This window comes from Rissa tridactyla, chromosome 13 (genome assembly GCF_028500815.1).
Source record: "Rissa tridactyla isolate bRisTri1 chromosome 13, bRisTri1.patW.cur.20221130, whole genome shotgun sequence".
NCBI classification, from domain to species: Eukaryota; Metazoa; Chordata; class Aves; order Charadriiformes; family Laridae; genus Rissa; species Rissa tridactyla.
Genome location: NC_071478.1, coordinates 4,363,085 through 4,382,579, shown reverse-complemented (window position 1 = coordinate 4,382,579; position 19,495 = coordinate 4,363,085). Strand labels below are relative to the sequence as shown.

Here is a 19,495-nt window from a genome sequence, read left to right as displayed (position 1 = left end):
TTCACTTTTGCTTTACTGTTAATTTGTAATAGCATATTACTGAAATACTTAGAGAAGTAAAATATCCTTTGACCTCAAAGGAGCTGTACCAGATCTCTGAGCTGTTACATATAATTTGCTGCACTTCTAGAGCTATTTCCATAAGGACAAAGTCTGTACTAAAGACTTACCACGTTTAAAGAATCCATTTACAGTCCATACAAACCTGAAAAATAAATAGCTATCTTCACGGAAGTGTCTGTCCCTGACTGATCTGCCCAGGCTCCTCCAGCACTACAGCTAACTTTGCTGCTGGCAAGACAGTTCACAGCAGACAGCCCGATATCGGGTCTGGCTGACACTGCTAAAACATAAGGAGGTCTCGTTAGGACGCTGCCTGTTCTCCTTCGACGGAGGGATTCATCAGAGCAGGGTGGACGTGGACCCCTCTGTGTCCGGCAGGCTGGCGGGGAGCGTGCTGGCGTAGAACTTCTTCTGGGAGCGCAGGAGAGGAGTCTGAGTGTCAACGTCCCGGCAGGCGTTGCGTTTGAGGGAGAGGAAGACGTGCTGTGTCCAGCCATACACGATGCAGTTCAGAAGCCCCTGGGAAGCTGCTGTCAGAGCCTGAGAGAGACCAGAGGGGAGATCAGGGCTCTCCTGCCAGCCAGCATGGCACGGCACTCCGCGGCTCCCTGCCAGGCTGTCAGACCCGTCGTGTTATGCCAAGCCTCCCACTTCCAGCATGATTTTATCTATGTGCATCCCCATGTGATACAGGAGTCTCGCGGTTATTTTAATAATCTTTGCTAAATGCTGCCTCAGGCACGGCAAGGAGCCGGACAAGTGTTGGGGAGGAATTGCATTTGGAGACTTTCATAGAAAGGGAAAAAACCTGACTCCTGGGGATCCTTTCTAGTCCCATTTTCTACAGTTTCCATGATGCTGTGATTTTGGTTGCCGAGACCTTTTCAAGCCTGTGAAAAACATAAACCAGCTAACAAAGATCTCTGCCAATCAAAAGCATAAACCCATCAGACTTATGATCTTCGTGGCTGCAAACATGCTTTGTCTAGCAGAGATCAGAAACAGGCAAACGTTCGTTTTCCTCTTCAAGCAGAGAAGGCAAGACATAGATCACAGAGAAAGATATTTACCTGTAGAATTAGAAGAGCCATGTAGATTTTGCTGTTGGTTGAAACAGTCAGCTTCAGTATTCCAAGGAGGACAGCTGTGAAAAGGGATGGACAAGAGGGTACTGCTTTAACCCCACTTCTTCCGAGTTTCATTGCCGGGCACTACGTCCTAGGGGAGTATTGTGAGAGTAACTCAGCTCTCTGCTAACCTGGGGCCCAGCAGCAGAAGAATGCGACGGGGTAAAAAACCACACGTTGTTCTACCATCTTAATCATGGCCCACTGCTGATCCCCCAGGAATCCCGTGGAGTTTACAAACCTTTTGTACAAGCCTCGGGCTTGACTGAGTATAACCTGAAAAAGAAGAAGCATCCATCATTGTTTGTACTTTGTGCACATGCTCTGAGCTGGCTTCATCTAGGACAGAGTACTCCATTTCAATCTATCTAACCTTCTCTTGCCACAGCGTGCTCCCTGGGGGAGAGCAGTTGCTTTGCACGGGACCTTTTCTGAACTGAAGGCTCTGAATTGTTTTGGGCTCTCGTTGACTCATGCAGTAGGTGATCTCTGCAGCCACGCTCTGAGCCTCCCCTACCTGCTAAATCCTTTTTGGGATGGGTTGACAGAACACAGGACTCCAGATGGATTTATATGGAGGCACCATGGTATTTTCTCTCCCTGACCGCCCCTTCCAAAAGTGAAGCAGCACCACACAGTTCTTCCCCTGACATTTCCTGGCCTCTGGTACCACCCAAGCAAACTTGTAAAGACGAAAAGAGGAAAATTTTCTCACTCCGATCATCTGAGTGCAACGACTACCGCGCAAGGATTGAGTTCCTTACCAGAATGGCTATGAAGCTGATCAGAAAGGAAATGAGGAAGACCCCAATGCCATAGAAATGCATCGCACGGCAGACAGAGCCGCTCAGGGTTTGTGGCTCGTTGCTGGGCACGGCTATTTCTGTGTGCATCAAGAGACACCTGCGGGGAGAAAGGGAACAGCCTGAGCTCCTGCCATCATTCATAGGCAGGGGGGCTGTTTCAGAGATGCGTGAAGCTTACCCGTGCTTCTGGCTGAAGTTCTGGTAGCAATTACTGCTGTTGCCCAGGTGAAACACAGGCACCATGAGAAGGAAAGGGATCAGGCTAAGAGGAGAAAGGACAACAACAGTTATTAGTTACTGCGTTGCACTGCGCCCATCCCCAACTAAACACTACTTGGTTTTTCTCCTGTCACTATAGAGGACTTAAAAATTGCTTTTATCGACACTGCTCTGGAAGAGCATTTTACCAGCTTTACTGACTTCTGCACTTTCATTCACGCAGGCAATATATTGGTAAAGGGAGTGCTTTCTAGAAAACTACACATAGTTAATATAGTTGTAACTAACTTGGTTAGAGAAAGGCCCTTACATCTGAGGCATAGAATCATAGAATGGTTCAGGTTAGAAGGGACCTTAAAGCCCACTCAGTGGCACCCCCTGCCCTGGGCAGGGACACTTCCCACCAGCCCAGGTTGCTCCAAGCCCCGTCCAACCTGGCCTTGAACCCCTCCAGGGATGGGGCAGCCACAGCTTCTCTGGGCAACCTGGGCCAGGGGCTCACCGCCCTCAGAGTGAAAAATTTCTTCCTAATATCTAATCTAAATCTCCCCTCTTTCACTTTAAAACCGTCACCCCTCAAGGATCTTGCTCTGAGTTTGTTCGGTCACTCTGCTGTCCCTGATGAGCACCCTGGCAAACACAGGTTTTAGTAAAAGTCGCTTCAGAATAAGTAGGAAGCAGAGATCAGCACGCTACTGTTTACCAAAACCACATAATTCTGCCAGAGAGAATTAAATCTTACCTGGACGAGATCGTTGCTATTCGGCCAATGCAACTGGCATAATCTCCAACCTGCAAAGTCCAAAGAGCTTAATTAAACGATGGTTTCCATACAGCCACTGTTCACAGGAACCAGGTCTCAGGGAGCACTTCAGCAGCTGAGGGTTCTTCAAATGCTGATTAATCCCCAGACCGAGTACGAAAGTTTGCTTCCACTTTGCCCTGAATCAACACCCACAAATTCAGTCTGTGCTGATTTGCAGCAGAACCAAACAATGCTTCCACCTGCGAATTGGCTTGTTCTCCTTCAGGACTAGAGGATTTGAGAAGAAAACGTGGAACTGGACAAGGAGCAGACACTTGATGAGCTCCCTGGTGTAACTTACTCATTTTTTGTACTGTTCCTCCACTTAACCTGGCCCTGTTCCTCAGAAACGTCATGTTCTGATGAAGAAACCAGTGTACTTTGGCAGCTGGAATCCACACACCAGCTATGACAACACAACGTGGGCACAGCTGTAGTGGTCGGGAGCTTACAGTAGGTGCTGTGTTTTGAATGGGGGTCTGGCAAGAAGAAAACCAGTCCTACGCGTGGATCCAAACCCTATGGACAAGAGCAATTGAAATATAGAGTGATCTGCCCAGCCTGCTGCTCCCGAACCAACACACGGAATAACTGGGATACAAGGTTTGCTGTGCATGGAAAGTTTCTGGGAAAGAGAAAGGCTACATAAGGAAATGGGGCTGATGGGTTCAATGGGAAGAGCTGCATAAGGAATCTGTCGTCTCGCAGCAATACAGGAGCAACACGCCGCTTACAGCGATGACGGTGCCTCACTGTTTAGCCAGGTGTGAGGAATGAAACAACTGCAAGGAGAGATTTTGGTCATGCGGTAACGTGAAGTGTTTGTTTAGCCTCCAACGTAGAGAGTATTTTTCTGAGTACTATGTCCTTGTTCCTCGGTTCCCAGCGATTATACCGGTTCCCCAAAGGGCTTTTGTAAAGGCCAGCGATGATGAAGTGAGGACTGGCCACCGTTCCCAGAGCCAACTGGTCTTTTTATCACTAGCTCACTTCCGTCACACCTCCTATCTCAAATTCCTAAAATACTTTACTGACGCTCTCAAACACTGTATGACACCTGAGGAGGGCAGAAATTGTCAGTACTCGGTTCCAGGCTGTCCAGGCACCCTCTGCTTTCCTGTCCCTCTGCCGTGCACTGGCAGAAGGCAGTGACAGCACCAAACCGCTCAGCTGGTGCCAACTGCTCTTCTTCTAACTGTAGAAGAACTTCACCCATACCCAGTCCTGAGCTTTCTTTGCTGAGATGGACACTGCCATTGGCCTTTGTCTGCTTTAGTCTTGCAAACCTAATCTCCCACTGAGATGCTACAGCAGACCCAGCAGTAACTCTGCTGACCTCAGCGGGCAAGATACGTCAATTCACACAGCCGTGGGGCAGAAGGGCCTTCAAATCCCTTGTGGTGAGATACACTGTTACGTGTGCACCTCCTAAACCCCACCACAACCCCACAGTTAGACCTTGGTACCCAACAGTTGCTGCACTTCAGTCTTACTCACCTGGGGGGGCATCCTGAAAAGGTTCTGGTTGTATTTCATCTTTAGGTCCATGTACAGATGCCAGGTGTAGTTGACAGTGTATAGAAAAGAGGCCACGTAGAATACCTGAGGAATACAAACAGATAGTGTTTCAGTCCTACAATAATAGTTCCTGTAGCGCTGATGAACTCAAAGCCCGCGGGCCAGGGGCAGGATGCTAAACGGCCTAGCGGACTGCCAGAGGTGAGGTCCCTGCACAGCCCCTGTGCTCATGTCTACTGGGTTGCAGTGGGACACCAACTGGGAGGAGCCAGGTAGAGGAGGGGTTCCCACCTTAGACCACACAAAGGTACCTTCACTTTGGCCTCAAACAGGGGCCAGGAGAATGAATGACAGCAAGACTGCCTTAAAAATACACATCTTTATGACTCAGCTCATTTTTTTGGCCCAAATCGTGGCAACAAAGGGTTCAAAGGCACTTGATCCTTCTCTGTGCTACATCCATTAGGAAACACAACACAGACGTGGCATTTAGATTTGCTTCTCGCATAACAAGCTCACTACACAGTGAATTGACGGAAACAGAAAACAATAGTATATTTAAAGAGAAAAGTGAGGGCAGAAAATATCTGCACTAAGCCTGAGTTAACTTCCCAAGAGCCCTTTTCTCTCCATGGGAAAAAGGAGAAAAGAAAAGATACAGAACACTGCTTCACAGCCCTCGATTCCAACTTGAGGTGATACCAAATATGTAAAATCTCCTGTAAAAAAACCATAAATCTTTCTTGCGTTTGTTTCTGAATCCATGGTTGCTCCAGGCAGTCAAGTATAAACAGTGCTGCCTAATCACACTATATATATGCGTGTGCTGGGTTTGTTTCAGGAAACACATGCTTCAGTGGCAAAAGCAAAGAGGAAGGGCTGGACAAGTGATTTTTTTCCTGTGGATTTTCTATCCTTTGCCAAAGAGGCAAGGAGCACAGGTTTGCCACCCTGGTATCATCTAAGTCCAGGAAAGTAGGCACTAAACAAGCTCGGTCTTCTTCACCGAGGTTGCAAACACTCTTGGCTGATTCTGAAGAGGCTGGAGTCCAAAGGGCTGCTACATTGCAGCAGGAACATTACAGTGACTTTCCAGCTCATTAGACGAGGTTTAATGAGGGTTTGTTGCCCTTCAGTTCCTTCCAGGGAAGGTCATCAAAACAGTCCACAAAGATCGTTCTCTTGCACTTCAAAATGCCTTAGAGAGGCTCACAAAATGTCAGCACTGCCTTCTTTTTTGGAAGAGGGAACCAAAAGCCACTTGTGAAGTTGCCAGCAGAAAGCGAAGGGAGTTCTGCTCTCCTGAGTCCCAGCTTCGGCGCCCTGGACAGCCCTGCAGCGCTCACCACGAGGAGATAAAGCAGGGGCTGGGATACATGAGAGCCCCTCATTGTAACACTTCTGTGGCTCCCCATTGTGCTCACCAGCATGAGCGGAGCCTGCCAGGACCTTATTAGGCCACTGGAACTGAACTGGAAGAATGTGGAGGAATTGTGCAATTATAACCACAATCTCTATTCTGGACTTTATTATTATAATGCAAAGGCAAGGCAGGGAGGCGGAGAGAACAACGTCAAGGGACAGCAGAAAGGAGCAGTATTTACACTTAATATCAACCAGGAGTCTGGGGCTGAAACAGGGAAAGCCCAAGAAACAGAGCAATCTCCTCCTTTATGACATGGTATGGATGCTAGGGGAGTCCCATCTGCTGTAACGTCAGCCCTTGGTGATAAAGTGACGGTAAACAGGCTGAATAAGTCAAAATATTGTCCTGCTCCTAAGGCAATACCTTGAGACAACCACATCACACAGACTGTGGCGTGAGTCTCTCCAAGGGCTGCCATCTGCAAACACCACTGCTGAGTGGTCTTTGGCCTGTCCCCACCCTCGTCATTCAGTGCATTTTACATCTTCTAGGTGTTTGCGTGCAAAGAAGCCGTGTGTGTTTATGAGACACCCAGGAATGCAACCCTTGTGAGACTTCTCCGCTCAGTGCGGGCAGAATGGGGCCAGGAGACATTTACTCCTTTCGGTCGGTTACAGATCACTTATGCTCTGCAGAAGCTGCTGGCTAAACCTGTTACTGGCTCCTACTTACGCACAAGGTGTTCCCACCATGCAAGAGCATTGCTGGGGTGTTTAGTAAGGAGGTGTCCTGCACCGTGTGACGTGCACCGTGCGGGCACGGTTGCTATGGCAAGTGCTCCGTTTGTTTTAATTTCTTCCCGAGCAAACAGCAGTGACAGCTCTTGCCAGACGCAAGCCGGCTCTGCCGCCCTGGCAGTCCTCCGGAGGTGGTCTGCTGGCGGCATGCAGGAGAGAAGACCTATGCCGAGGTCGGGATGTGGCAGGCACCCTGCCCACCCCACCACAGCACCCTGACTCTCCCCCGTGGGGCGCAGGCAATGACAAGTCCTGCAAGGACTCACCCAAGGCCAGCTCTGCCCACCCACGCTGCCTTCCCCAGTGTGGACGTAAAGCTCCCGCCTTGCCCCCATCCTTTGCTGGTGTCCCTGAGAAGCGTGGCCACGGGCTGGAAAAGCAAGGGCAAAAAAAGAGCCAGGAATGCATGGGAGCATAGCATGCTCCCAGTGCCTCTGCTGGGAAATGACGGCGTACTGTCTACATCCAACCTATATCCTCTAGCAGTGCAGCCTCTCTTCTCCAGGCCATAAAAAGCCAGCATTAAGAAATGCTCCCCGGGCAAAGCTGCAAGGGAAACAACTCAGAAATGCCTTCGGTCCCGCGTGCTCCTTCCACCTTCTGGCTCTGAAAAGCCTCTCCCAAGCTCTTCTCATTTTCCCCTGTGCCATCATCTAAAAAACATCTTTGATATTGTTCTGTGTCATTCCCAAGTGGCCAAGCTGCCCCCCCCCCCCCGCACTGTTTCCTCTCTCGACATGAACATATTGCGGTGCTTCCACGGCGGCACAGGGGAGCTAGAGAAACCAGAGATAAGCCAGGAGTGGAACAGCTGCTCTTGCCATCATGAGTATTATGGTTTTATCCACAAGAACAGCTGTTGAAACAACCCTGGGCGCCCATGCCCAGACACACAACAGCGTGAACACTTCCACACCGCACACGCAGCTACTTCTCTGCCCTCTCCGAGGTTCGTGGAGAAGCTCTCCAGATCCACATGCTGCCGCTCAGCGAGGACAGGTCCCATCTGTGGGTACCACCACGCTCCCAGGCAGCTGCCTGAGCCTACACAACACACATCACAGCTCCCGACAGCCACATTTTTGTGGGTCCTTCAAAAGGAACCTGTTAAGCCCAGAGATCACTACTTGTGAACCACCGCTCTGGCCCAAGCTTGGCCGTATCCCACAGAGTTTTTTGAGAGCAGTGATTTGCGAAGCCTAACGCTGAAATGGGAACTCGGTGAGACAAAAGCAAACTGTCAGGAAAACGGCATTTCACTCACTCCACTCCAATTAGTCTCCGGCACATGGAATCAGCTGGAAAGCAGCCGAATCGCTGGGGCACGGGGCTGAGCTTGTGCTGATGGATCCCCTGAGCATCCTTGGGATTGTTTGAGAGAGGATAGGGCCAGGTCAGCAAAACCAGGGCTGTTTATATGAGTCATGTTGTGAGTCTGAGCTCAAGCGAATCGCAGAATGTGTCTGTTCCTGCCCAGGATGGAGGAAACATGAAGAGGAATAGAAAAGCAGCCATGTGAGAGGCACAGAGACCATCCTCGGCACGGGTCCAACAGGAAATAGATTAAGACCCATCTACTCACTTTACACAAGCAACCCAAACGCAGCAACCACAAAATCCCATGCTCTCTTTGCCTTCCTCATTGCCTCTCACAAACCAGAAGTACCTCAAACCAAGCACCGTTATCTCCAGTTTACACACAAGGTGACGAGATCTGATAAGTCAAGTTCACACGGGGAGTCGCTGCCAAAGCCTGTCTAGAAACAGCCCCCCGCCGCCACGCACTGATTACTAGCGAGGCTAATTAGGGAATGGGTGCAAAGTAACAGCATGAATGGGGATGTCAAGGCTACTCACTTGTCCCGTCGCTTGCAGGTTGTAGCAGATGAGATCCTGCTTGGAGGTTGGTGTGCTATAGAGAAGCGCCCCAGCGAGCCAGCACATGCCCAGCAATAGGTCAGAGAGGCTCAGGTAGAAAAGAGGACGAACCTGGGAAAAGTGAAATCGGTCAGCAGGTCTGAGCGATGGTCACAACACTCCCACGACCACCTACAGCAGCAGCTTTACCCCCTCGACTAGATGTGCCTTGGTCCTCCAGCTCTTCTGGCAGGGCAGCTCTCCTTGCACGCAAAATCCACGCTGACTCTTGCTCTCAGGAGCTGTTTCAATGCCAATACCCAGCTTTAACTGCCCTTTCTCCCACTAGCAATGCCCCAGGATCCAAGAGCAGCATCAAATCTTACAGAAAATATCTCAAAGGTCCAGAATGTCACAATTTTGCGGAACGAGGCAGGTTGACAGGAAGAAGCGATGTTATTTCTTAAATCAACTGATAGAGAAATCAAACTTTTGATAAACACGAAACCTTCTGCAGGTCTGAAATCACTTGAAACAGACATTTTTCCTATGTGTTTCATGTCGTCTCAGTTGGTGACTAAGGCTGAATCTATTTTACATGCTGGATTAATTTTCACTGTGAGAGCCACTCTGCCGCACTCTGCATCTTGCTGGAACAGAGTCGCATCTCCTCTAATGGCAGTTTCCAGCCCATTTCCAGTTTGCATGCGCTGGCCAAAAGGACTGTAAACAATGTAGGAAAACATTTGTGCAAAATTCTGGCCAACATTTTTGTTGTTAGTGGGAAAGCAGACACTCTGGAAAAGCAGCCTAATTATCTAGATTCTTAATTGTAGTTTTTGGTACCTAATTTTCAGCATCCTGGAGAGAAAATGATGGCTTTTTTTTCCCCCCTACAGAAGATAATAATGCTAAACGCAGCATGGAAATATATCAAGAGGCCTTGATTTTAAGAAGATTTTTTTCATGGAACTGAGTTTTTGGTGAGATTTGCTTCCATATTGTCCTTTAAGTAGAAGTTTGCCACCCGTCGTGTTATGTGATACTTGTCTTGTTCCCGTGAGCAACGAGGAAGAGCTAAGTAAGACCGATGAGCAGTAAGGTAGATCTGATCGAACCAGATGTGTCCTTATGGCATAGTTTGAGGGAGATCTGTCTGGTGTCTTCCTGGTCCCCGCACTGCCATGCAGCAGCATGGCAGGTCCTCTGCCTTCTGCAGGGTTCATCTCCTCAAACAGCCTTGCCTCCCCACTTACATATTTGTACCATCCAACCCAGCAACACGGCAAATCAAAATGCTATTGCTAACTACATATCTGAAGCTAGTTTGTACATCGTTGCATTTACAAATGCCTTTTTTTAACCAGGTTTTTCCTTGCTGGTGCAGAATTGGAGCCCCAGCAGGCAGTCACAGGCAGGAGAGGCTGGGGATATCATCCAGTTTGCGAGCACAGCAGGTTAAAAACGAAGCAGCTCCCAAATAAGCAAAGCAGCAACTTTTGCAATCGAGCAGGTGACCCCTTTCTCTAGCAACAAGTGTCCTTGGAGCAAGGCACCGCTGTTTGGTTGAGGAGTTATTTTGGCACAGACCTAAATAAAGAAGGAGGTGACATAGCGGCAAGGGAAAGGCAGCATGGCTCTTACTTGCAAAACAAAAAAGAAAAAAACAAATGGTATTTATAAAATAGAGGAAGGGAATGTAAAGATGTAATGATTCAGATGAGCTGCCATGCCGGAGCATACATGTTGATTTAGCTCTGTCTGGCCATTGCCCAGGGACATCTGCCTGCACAGAACACGTTGACATGACAGAGGAAATTCTCTGTTGCTTGCCATCATCTCTTCTGAATGATTTAGCTCAGGCTGAAGAGTTTTATTGACCCCACAGAGACAGAAAACAAGCTTCAAGAATGCAATATTTGATTTCCTAGGCTGGGGGCAGGAGGGGAAGTGTTTGTAACATTTTCTCCTCCCAGCCCCCAGAGCCGTTTATTTTCAAACATTTCACTCTGGAGCCTCATGACTCAGGGAATAAGCTGTTTGTGGCAAGCTTTGATATAGATCTCTTCCAGCCCCTTTGTTTACAAATTTCCACTTAAGGCCAGAAATACGGGGACAAGGCGATGGGGAAGTTACTGAAGATTTTGCTGCTTTTGAAACACCAGCAACAGATCTCTCCTGGCAGCAGAACAAGAGCCTGGAAGCCCGATGCACATGAGTTGCTCCAGCTGGTATCCATCCCTCCTATCCGGATTTGCAGTAATAATCTGAGCAGAAACATCTGGACTGCCTCGAGCAGGAAAGGTCCATCTGTGACCTGGAGCCACGCGTGTGGTTCACAAGCAGCTAGAGGACGGCTCCCAAGCCACAGCCACATCATATGACTAATAGCACAAGGGCTCCTGAGTAACGCAGGCTGCTAGCCATGGAAGTAAACGGGACGAAGCTGCTGAGTCACACCGGGACATCTCCCAAACCCAGCTCCATATCATACCAGAGTGGAGGACCCCAGGAGAGAAACCTGTCTGGAGCTCTCCAGGTGCAGGAGATGTGGTAGAGGGAGACTTCAATATTCCCCTTGTGCAGCACAAGCTTGGGAAGGGTTTCCACACCAGCACTAAGGTGCAGTCCCAGCCTTCATTCTTCCCTGGGATGCACGGAGATCTCAGCAGCTCATTATCAATGTGCTGGGCTGAGCATTTCCAGGAGGCTGGCTGCAGCAGCAAGACTGCCCTGCACGCTCTAAGCAGTGCAAATTTGCCCTGCAAACCTGGACGGATGTTCTCCTCCCCACCCTGCCTCATCCAACGAAGTGTCAGTCGTTAGCTTGACTGCATGCCTTCCTTCTCTGAGGATAACTCACTGAATTCCCTGGAAGTCTTGTTCTCTGGGCTGTGGATCAAACCCTCGATGTACAAAGAACATTGAAGATGAAGGAAGTACAACTACAGCATTGTTACCACATGGCTACTACTGTCCTACTGCTCTTAGCAGTAACCTGTTATCTGCATGGTCCACAGACTGGGCTGCCAGACATCTGCAAATCCTGGACAACAAACCCCACAGATCATCTCTGTGCAACTGCCCCCGGTAAGTCCTGGACAGACAGAGGGACTTCGTGTGGACAGCAAAAGCCTGGCAGGCTTGGGATGGAGGTCTACGGTTACTGCGCAGGTGCCAGCCACCCGCTCAGCACGTCTGGTACCTCCCAGACACGTGGGGTTCCCTGCACACATGACCTGCATGTGTGATGCTCTTGGGATGTGCCGGGCACTGCATCCATGTCAGACCTGCAGTGCATGTGTTGACGGTCCCACCGTGAGGGAAGTTTGCATCCTGCGAACTGCACCTGATTCAGCATTGGAAATGTTCATGGCTCCTGCCACGTCCAGTGTGAATCCTCCAAAGCCCCACTGCGGAGCCAAGTTCAACAAACAGCTTTTCAGCCTGCCGCCTTTTTGTCTGAACTTTGCAGCATCTTTGAGTTGTATCGGCTTTAGTAGTGCACCTGCCTGGAAAAACTACTCAGAGATACCCAGAGACGGACACTCATAAATGCATTTCCAACAGGGGCATCTCCAATTTGCACTTCAGCAGCTTTGTACACAGCTCCTCAGCCCTCCAGGCGTTTTCCCCTACAGAGGGGGACACACTAACAAATCCGCATTCCCAGGAATGACTGGAGGACAGAAAGCGCGGGGCTAAGGAACCTGCTTCTCCCTGCGTGGCTGGCAGGTCAAGGTTAGTCATATCACGGATGAAAGGCCAAACGCTTGGCAAGCCCTTTGCCTCCCTCCCAGCTGTTAAATGAGGTTTAAACACAAAAACCTGAGACCTGCAGTTGCTCCCAGCAGGGTGCCTGACCCACCCGGGTCCGTGCAACCCACCTGCAAGGAACTGACACCCCGATTTAGGGAGGGAAAAGGATGCCCCGTCCTTACCTCGGGGGACCGCACTGCATTTTGAAAGATGGCATAGGCAATAATTGAGCTGGAACCTATAACACTGAGAAAACAAAGCACAGGTTGGAACTGGGGCACATCTGCCTCGCCGTTTGTCTTTTTCCGGAGAAAATTGTCGTCGCAACAGTAACTCCATCCCGGGGACGCGGGTTTAGCAGCGCGTTGTACCTGAGCATGGCCATGGTGAACTGTATCCACTGGAGAGCCGAGTAGACCTGGGGAGAAGGAGGGGCGCCCGCTCAGCACGACACGCCGGGGAGCGCCCCGCAGACCGGGGAGCCGCCGACCGGGGGGTGCCGGGGGCCGGACCCAGCCCGCAGCCCCCGCAGAGGAGCGGGCAGGGCTGCCGGTGCCGCAGGGCACGGAGCGGCGCTGGCCGGGAGGGGACGGTGGCGAAGGGGCGCTCACGGAGGGGACGGGCAGGGTCCCCGGAGAAGGGACAGCCGCTGCCCCCGGGGGTCCCGGTGCCGGCGGGGCTCGCTCACCTCCTGCCAGCCCCCGTCCAGCCGGGCCGCCTCCGCCGGGAGGGCCATGGGGACCCTCCGCCGCCGCCGCAACGCTCCCGGGGCTGCGGGCACCGCCCGCGCTCCGCCCCGGAGCCACCCCGCGCCCGGCCCGCCCCGGGCCCGGCCCCCGCCGTCGGGGCCGGCGACGGGCAGCGCTTGGTCTCAGAGAGGGGCTGAAGAGGGCCGGAGCCCCGGGGGAACAGCGGGACCGGAGATCCGCGCCTCCGCCGCCGTTCATCCCCACCGGGATGCAGAGCCCGACCCGGCCCTGGTGGGGGGGCTCACCGGGGTGGAGCAAACACACGGGGGTCCTGCATCCCCGGTCGCCCCTCCAGGGGCCGACCCGAGGCGACCCTGCTTAGCTTCCCCCGCACGGTAAGTTGGCATGGGACTCCCCATCGCACCGCCCCTCAGCGGCGTCACGAGCGGGCGGGGGTGGCGGAGCTGCTTGAAGGGGCGCGCGGACGCCTCTGAGGGGGCGCGCGAGGCCCGCGGCGGCTCCTCTCTCCTCAGGAGCCCAGCGAGGAGCATCCTCACGCAGGTGAACCTCTAACGAGCTTATAGATGGCCCAGCCGAAGCCCACCCTGCTTGGGGTCCTTCTTCCTCCCCTCCTAAGGGGCGAGAGGGCGCCAGGCCCGGGGGACACCCTCCCACCACTTCATGTAAACCCCTCATCTCCGGGGCGTTCCTTTCGCTTCTAGGTGGCATCATCGGCCTTTGCCTTCCCCTCCAACTGAAAAATCGGCAGCAGTTTCTCTACAAAGCAATTTAAGAAGCAGCTATGAACTGGAACCATTTTTTTTATTATAGCATTATTAATACATTTTATCTTGCAGCAATATCTGCTCTGCCTACCCACCCCAGGATTCAAAAGGCAGCAAAGCTCCCACAGAAATCAGTTTTGCTTAGCTTAGTGTAGCCTTAAGGTAAAACACACAGGTGTTAAATCTTCTCAACGCTCTATAACCCTGATGAGGAGTACAGCGTCTTCCAGTGGCCATCTGAACTCCACACAGCGTGAACAGCACATGCAGGATCAAGTTTTAAGGACTGACTTGATCTATGGGCCAGGTGTCTCCATTAAAGTTGTACAGAGGGGGCTTCTAAGGGCACAAATACTGCTTCCTGTTACAAGACCTCATTTTCAAATATTTAAAACTACCAAATGCTGAGGAAGCTTTAGTTTGACGGTGTCAATCGCTTCTGAAGATGAGGCTGGAGAAGATATTTTGTTTGTGTTAACTATGGCTTGAGACTTTCATATGTCCTTACTGGTCTCACCCCCCCCTTATTTTGAACCTGGGAAATGAAGCTTGGATGGGAACGACAGGCAAAACGCACAGCCATTGCACGTGCTCTTCAGCTGTAAGAAAACTCACACAAATTTACCTCTGAAAAAAGACGTTTTTGCACAAACTGGCGAGTCTAAGTGTAATAGCACCTCAAGGAGACTCTGCCCTTGCTCAGAGCTCAAATCACTCGCTCTGTCAGGGTATCACAAAGGATTTCAGGAGAGTGTTTGCTGAGATGGCTGCTCCGGCCAGGAGATGAGGGGCAAGTTGTGATACGCGGAGAACCTGTCTTGACTATGCCTGCCAGCATTTGGCCGGTACCCAAGCCAAACAGAGACAGGAGCCACTGAAGGAGAAGGCAGAAAGAAAGAGGAAACTCTAGGTCTCTCAGTCAACAACAGGTAAGGAGAACAAGACTCGGGAAAAGGAGCCCTATTGGGAAAACAAAAGGTAGAAGGTGGGGTAGATTAAAGAGCATAAAACCCAAGGACACTAAGAACACGGAAAGGTGGGGATGCGAGGGGCACCCAATCTGTACCTTTTACATCATGTAAGATGGAATGCGAGACTGAATTTTGTTATTTGTTTGCCAGGGAATAGCTGTAAAAACCACCAGGAATGTGCTTCAGGCCAATTTAGTATTTTTTTTTTTTGGGGGGTCTACTTTAACACTGTTATTGAATAGTATTACACAATACTGGCATCTTGCTTTAAGATGATTTTCCCAACATTTAGAATACTGTGGTTTTAAGGAATATCTTCCTCTCGATCTTCTAAACTAAGAATACCAGAAGGAAATCTGCTGCTCTCTTGAAGTCAGCGGGAAGTTTGCTTGCATAAGGAGAACTGGTTAGGACTCTTGACAGTGTTTCACAGCTTGTACAAAGTTCTCCAACATATTAGAGCTCATCTTTTTCATTATTCTTCTTCAGGAAAGAAGCAAGGATATTGAGGCTTTTCTGGAGCTCCTCCTTTTTTCCATCACTCATTTTGTTCTTCTCGATCAGTTTTGTGATTCGGACGACTTCGTTAGCAGCAAACTCTTCTCCCTGCTCCAGTATCTTGCTCATAATTTTCAAGTATTGCTCAGCTGACTTCTTCTCGGTTTCTTTTGTTTTTTCTAAACTCTCTTGCCCCTTTTTCAGGAGGGACTGGCGTTCTGATTTCTCAGTGGTGCTCACAAACTTGCTGGCCAGCATGTCGTACTCTTTGAGGCAGCCTGGCATCCCCAGGTAGATGCCGTTACTCTTCAGCCAGCGCTGAATAGCCCCGGCCTTGATATGGCCGCTGTAAGGTAAGGGATTGTCAAAGTCACCATCCTGGAACAAGTAAAAAATAGGGAACTTTTCCTTATCCAGCTTGTACTTTTCTCCCAGCTCAGTGTTCAGTTTATCACCGTAATCTGTCAAAAGAAAACAAAAGACACGAAAGCACAGTACGTTAATTAAAAGCAAAAATTCATTTAGGATTCTCTCCTACACAAACTGATAAATATTTGTCTCCAGAGTTTCAACATGTCCTAATAACCTCTAAAAACACCTCAGAAAATCATCTGTGGAAGGCAAACCATCACTAGGTTTTCCAGAGAAAAATACAAGACTCTAATGGCGCTTTGCTGTCACAGCATAAGACATTGGCAGGACCTCTACGTACAAACCCTGTCCCTCCTTTTGCGAGACTAATAGCCATTTTTTCCCTTGTTTTGCTCTATCCATTGATTTTATTTGATTTTACAGTTAAATGGATTTTTTTCCTGATCTACGTGCGAGAGTGTACACTCATATGCTTTAGTTCTGACAGCATGCCAAGCTACAAGATGTTTTCTCATCTTACATAAACTGCATTTATTTTTGAGGACAGAAAACATAACTTAAAGACATTTCAACTATGCCACTTAGCTAAATCCATGTGTGTTTAGAGACGTCAGTGTGGGTGAAACTTCCCAACTTCACAATTCCTGTACGCTTAAATTCATAATTCTACCTATAAAGCAAGAGTGAGTAAGGTGACAGTGATCCATTCCCCACTACTTTTCTCCCAAAACCAATTACAAGAACATGAAGTTACACCAGCCATAGCACAACAGCCACCTTCTGTGCTTTACCAGCGATAAACAGAGAGTTTGCTACAATTAATCAATCATACATTTGCTTTGTTTGACCGGGCTTGTGGCTAAAGCATGACTCTTGTAATGCCTAGAAATGGATGAAAAGGTTCCTCCCAGCACGGAAATGATATTAAAAAAGACAAAAAGTGCTACGAATGAGGGGGGTGGCATCCAGTTTAGCAGCGTGGGCTGACTTGCTTCATTACCCAGGAGATAAGCAGCACTCCTACGCTCCTGGCGGGAGGCAGAGCTCAGCGACCAGCCGGAGCAGGTGCTTTGCTCTGACAGGGCCCAGCCTGTCTCATTTCTCACTACTGGAATTACCTCAGAGTCTGCTTTCATCAGAAATCGCAGTGAATTTTATTTCCTCCACACCAGTCTGTTCAGCGTTCCTCACCTGATATTCCCACTTCAGCCACCAGAAGATCCTCACTGGAGCCTGAGCTCTCTGCCAGCTTTTTAAACTCATCTTGTTTCTCACCGTAAGGATATTGTGTGTCGAATTTCACAAGGACAAACTTATGCTTTGGAATGACCTAAAACAAGAAGAATAAGGGGAAAAAAAAGCCAAAACTTTAATGTTTCAGGTTTGAGTAATCTACACATCACCTAAGGTTGCTTTAGCTTGTTCTTTTCCCGTGCAACGAGTAGATGCAGAGGGAGAATGGGAATTCTCTAATTATGGCCTTTCAAAAATGACTCACTGCAGTGTGGAGGAAAGACTGAGCTTTGGGTGTAGGTAGTCCTACACCAGATGATAAAGATGGTAAGTCGTAGGTTTGGGGGATCTGATACTGCCTTTAATTATACATGATTTGCTTTTTGTAAATCTGATTAGCATCTTGGAAGGAAGTCAGCCAAACAACTTCCAGTGGGACATTAAGAGGATAGAGGCCAAATCTAATGTCATTCTGAAGCGTCCCAGCATGAGAGCTGAGCTCTTAGCTAAGAGCGGATGCGCTGGGAGGGAGCAGAGGCACTGGAGGTGCGCTGCTGGTTCAGTAAACCGAGAATTCGTGTTTTAATTGATTCCTCTTCTCTTGTGCTGCTGCTTTTGAATTTTGCTCTGCTCGGATGACGCCCTTTCAAAATGAGCTTGGAAATGGATCTGCCACCCGGTTTGGGATTCCTTTCTCCCTCCAGGAGAAGACCTTGCAAAATCTTCTTTTCTAGCCAAGAGGGTCAGATTGCAACACAGGTCCCCACCTACAAAGCGCACTGCGAGTGCTGCTTGGGCACTGACTGCTGCAACCGGGAACGACAGCCTTCAGCCCTGGGCCCGCCGGTCACTCTATTTACTGTCCTGGCGAGAGGCGAGCATGGCGGGTGTCACCGCTCTGGCATTTCTGCTGGTCCCTCTTGCAGCCAATTACCTCAAATTCTTCTCATTGTAGAAGAGCTGGAAGCTGCTACGATTTGTGGAATGCCGTAGCATTAGAACACCAAAAATGGTTTGTCACAGCAGAAAAATCATGACATGTGGCAAGAAGTACTTGCTCACGCCTGGGCAGTTTTGCTTAGGGCAGATACTTTTCCATCAGCTCAGCTGGCTGTCGTCCCCTCAGCTCTCCCTGCTGCAGCACACACTTTAATCCTGCCACACAACGGTTCCTTTCGATCAGGGTCTCGCCATCTGGCCTGAGCTGGGCCCGCGGCACCTGCCACAGCTCTGGTGTCTTCCGAAATGACAGTTCTGCCAGGCTCTAGGATAGTACCTTCACTTCAACGTGATTTAGCGGAGAAAAAAAAACCCGTGCAAGACCTCAGTCTGGCAGAAGCCTGTTGCATTCATTCTCTTTCATGAACGAACAAGAAATGAAACCGGCCCGAGCAGAGCGCGCTCACGGCCCCGACTCGCTCACCGGCGCGGTCCCGCTCATGGTCACCGGCACGGGCAGTGCAGAAGCCAGCCGACAGCGGCTCTTCTGCTCCCCGACCGGGGGCGCGGGGAGCCGGCCCGAGCCCCGCCGGTGCCTCCGGTCGGTCCGGTCCGGTCCGAGCCCTCCGCGCCCCCGGCCGCGGCGCAGCCCTGGCGGCCCGGGTCCACTTGGACCACGCCGATTGGCTGCCGGCCGCGGCTGCCGCTCTCCTATTGGCTGCGCCGCGGCGGGCCCACCGCCTCGGCCGTTCCGCCAGCCCCCGGCGCTCCCCCGCGCCGCCGCCGGCCGCGGTGGGGGGGGCGGCCCCGCGCCCGCAGCCCGCTCCGCACCCCAGGCCCCCCCACACCGCCTCCCCGTCCCTCCGGTGCCGCTCGCCTGTTGCTATGGCCGCCGCCACGGCGCACATGGCCGCTGCGCTGCCAGAGAAGCCACCCGCCCCCTTCCGAGCACTCTGCCGGGCCCGGCAGCGCCCGCCGGGCGGGCCGTACCTTGTAAAAGGTGATGGTGTCGAGGGGCACGGAGCCCTTGGTGTGCAGCGCGCTGCCGCCGGGCAGCGCCAGGCCGAGCAGGCAGAGGAGCAGGGAGCCGGCGGCGGCCGCCGCAGCCATGGTGGAGCGCAGAGGGAGCGAGGTTGCCGGGGCCACGTGACCGCGCGGAGCTCCGGCCGCCGCCGGGGGCTCGCCCCGCCCCGCCAGCCCCGGGGCCAACCGGGGACCGGCAGCGCTCCGGGGCCGGACGCAGGCCGCGGAGCTAGGGGTCTAAGCGGTGCCCGTTCCACGCCGGGCAGCCCCTTCCGTCGGCGGGCAGCGCGCGGTGGTGATGCGGCTGCTGCCAGAAAAATAACTACGATGGGGCACCTTCCAGCAGCATATGCATGTAAAATGAAGGCAGGTTGCAAAATCTGGCCTTGCAGGACAGGCTGCAGCGCTACAGCCACTCAGAGATTAGCAGGGACAGCCGGGGACTAGAGAGCAGCTGGTGGTGCATAATATATTTATATGCAGCAGCAGGCCAGCATCACCACAGCCCTTTGAAGCACTTTTTTTGTGCTACTAGAGGAGATATCTCATGCACTTTCCTTATCACTGAAAGCCAGGATGAAGTACAAGCAAGCAATGCAGAAAGCCTCAGCAGCAGATTGACAGGTGATCCTGTCAGAGAACAGACACATCCAAACTCCCCCCCCAGC

The 19,495-nt window shown here is 51.1% G+C and overlaps 2 protein-coding genes across 2 annotated transcripts; both read right to left on the bottom strand.

Annotated features, from left to right (window-relative positions):
* Positions 1-17: 17 nt before the first annotated feature.
* Positions 18-13,111, bottom strand: TMEM116 (transmembrane protein 116). The gene is made up of 11 exons (XM_054219282.1): positions 13,006-13,111; positions 12,689-12,735; positions 12,500-12,563; positions 8,559-8,690; positions 4,518-4,622; positions 2,958-3,007; positions 2,175-2,258; positions 1,955-2,093; positions 1,322-1,466; positions 1,134-1,207; positions 18-603 (listed from the first exon to the last, which is right to left on the bottom strand). Exons 1-11 carry the CDS (start codon positions 13,051-13,053, stop codon positions 403-405), a joined length of 1,089 nt encoding a protein of 362 aa, XP_054075257.1. The 5' UTR covers positions 13,054-13,111; the 3' UTR covers positions 18-402.
* Positions 13,112-13,794: 683 nt separating this feature from the next.
* ERP29 (endoplasmic reticulum protein 29) lies at positions 13,795-18,953 on the bottom strand. The gene is made up of 3 exons (XM_054219937.1): positions 18,795-18,953; positions 16,824-16,962; positions 13,795-15,721 (listed from the first exon to the last, which is right to left on the bottom strand). The coding sequence occupies exons 1-3, from the start codon at positions 18,912-18,914 to the stop codon at positions 15,219-15,221; spliced, it is 762 nt and encodes a 253-aa protein (XP_054075912.1). The 5' UTR covers positions 18,915-18,953; the 3' UTR covers positions 13,795-15,218.
* Positions 18,954-19,495: the final 542 nt, after the last annotated feature.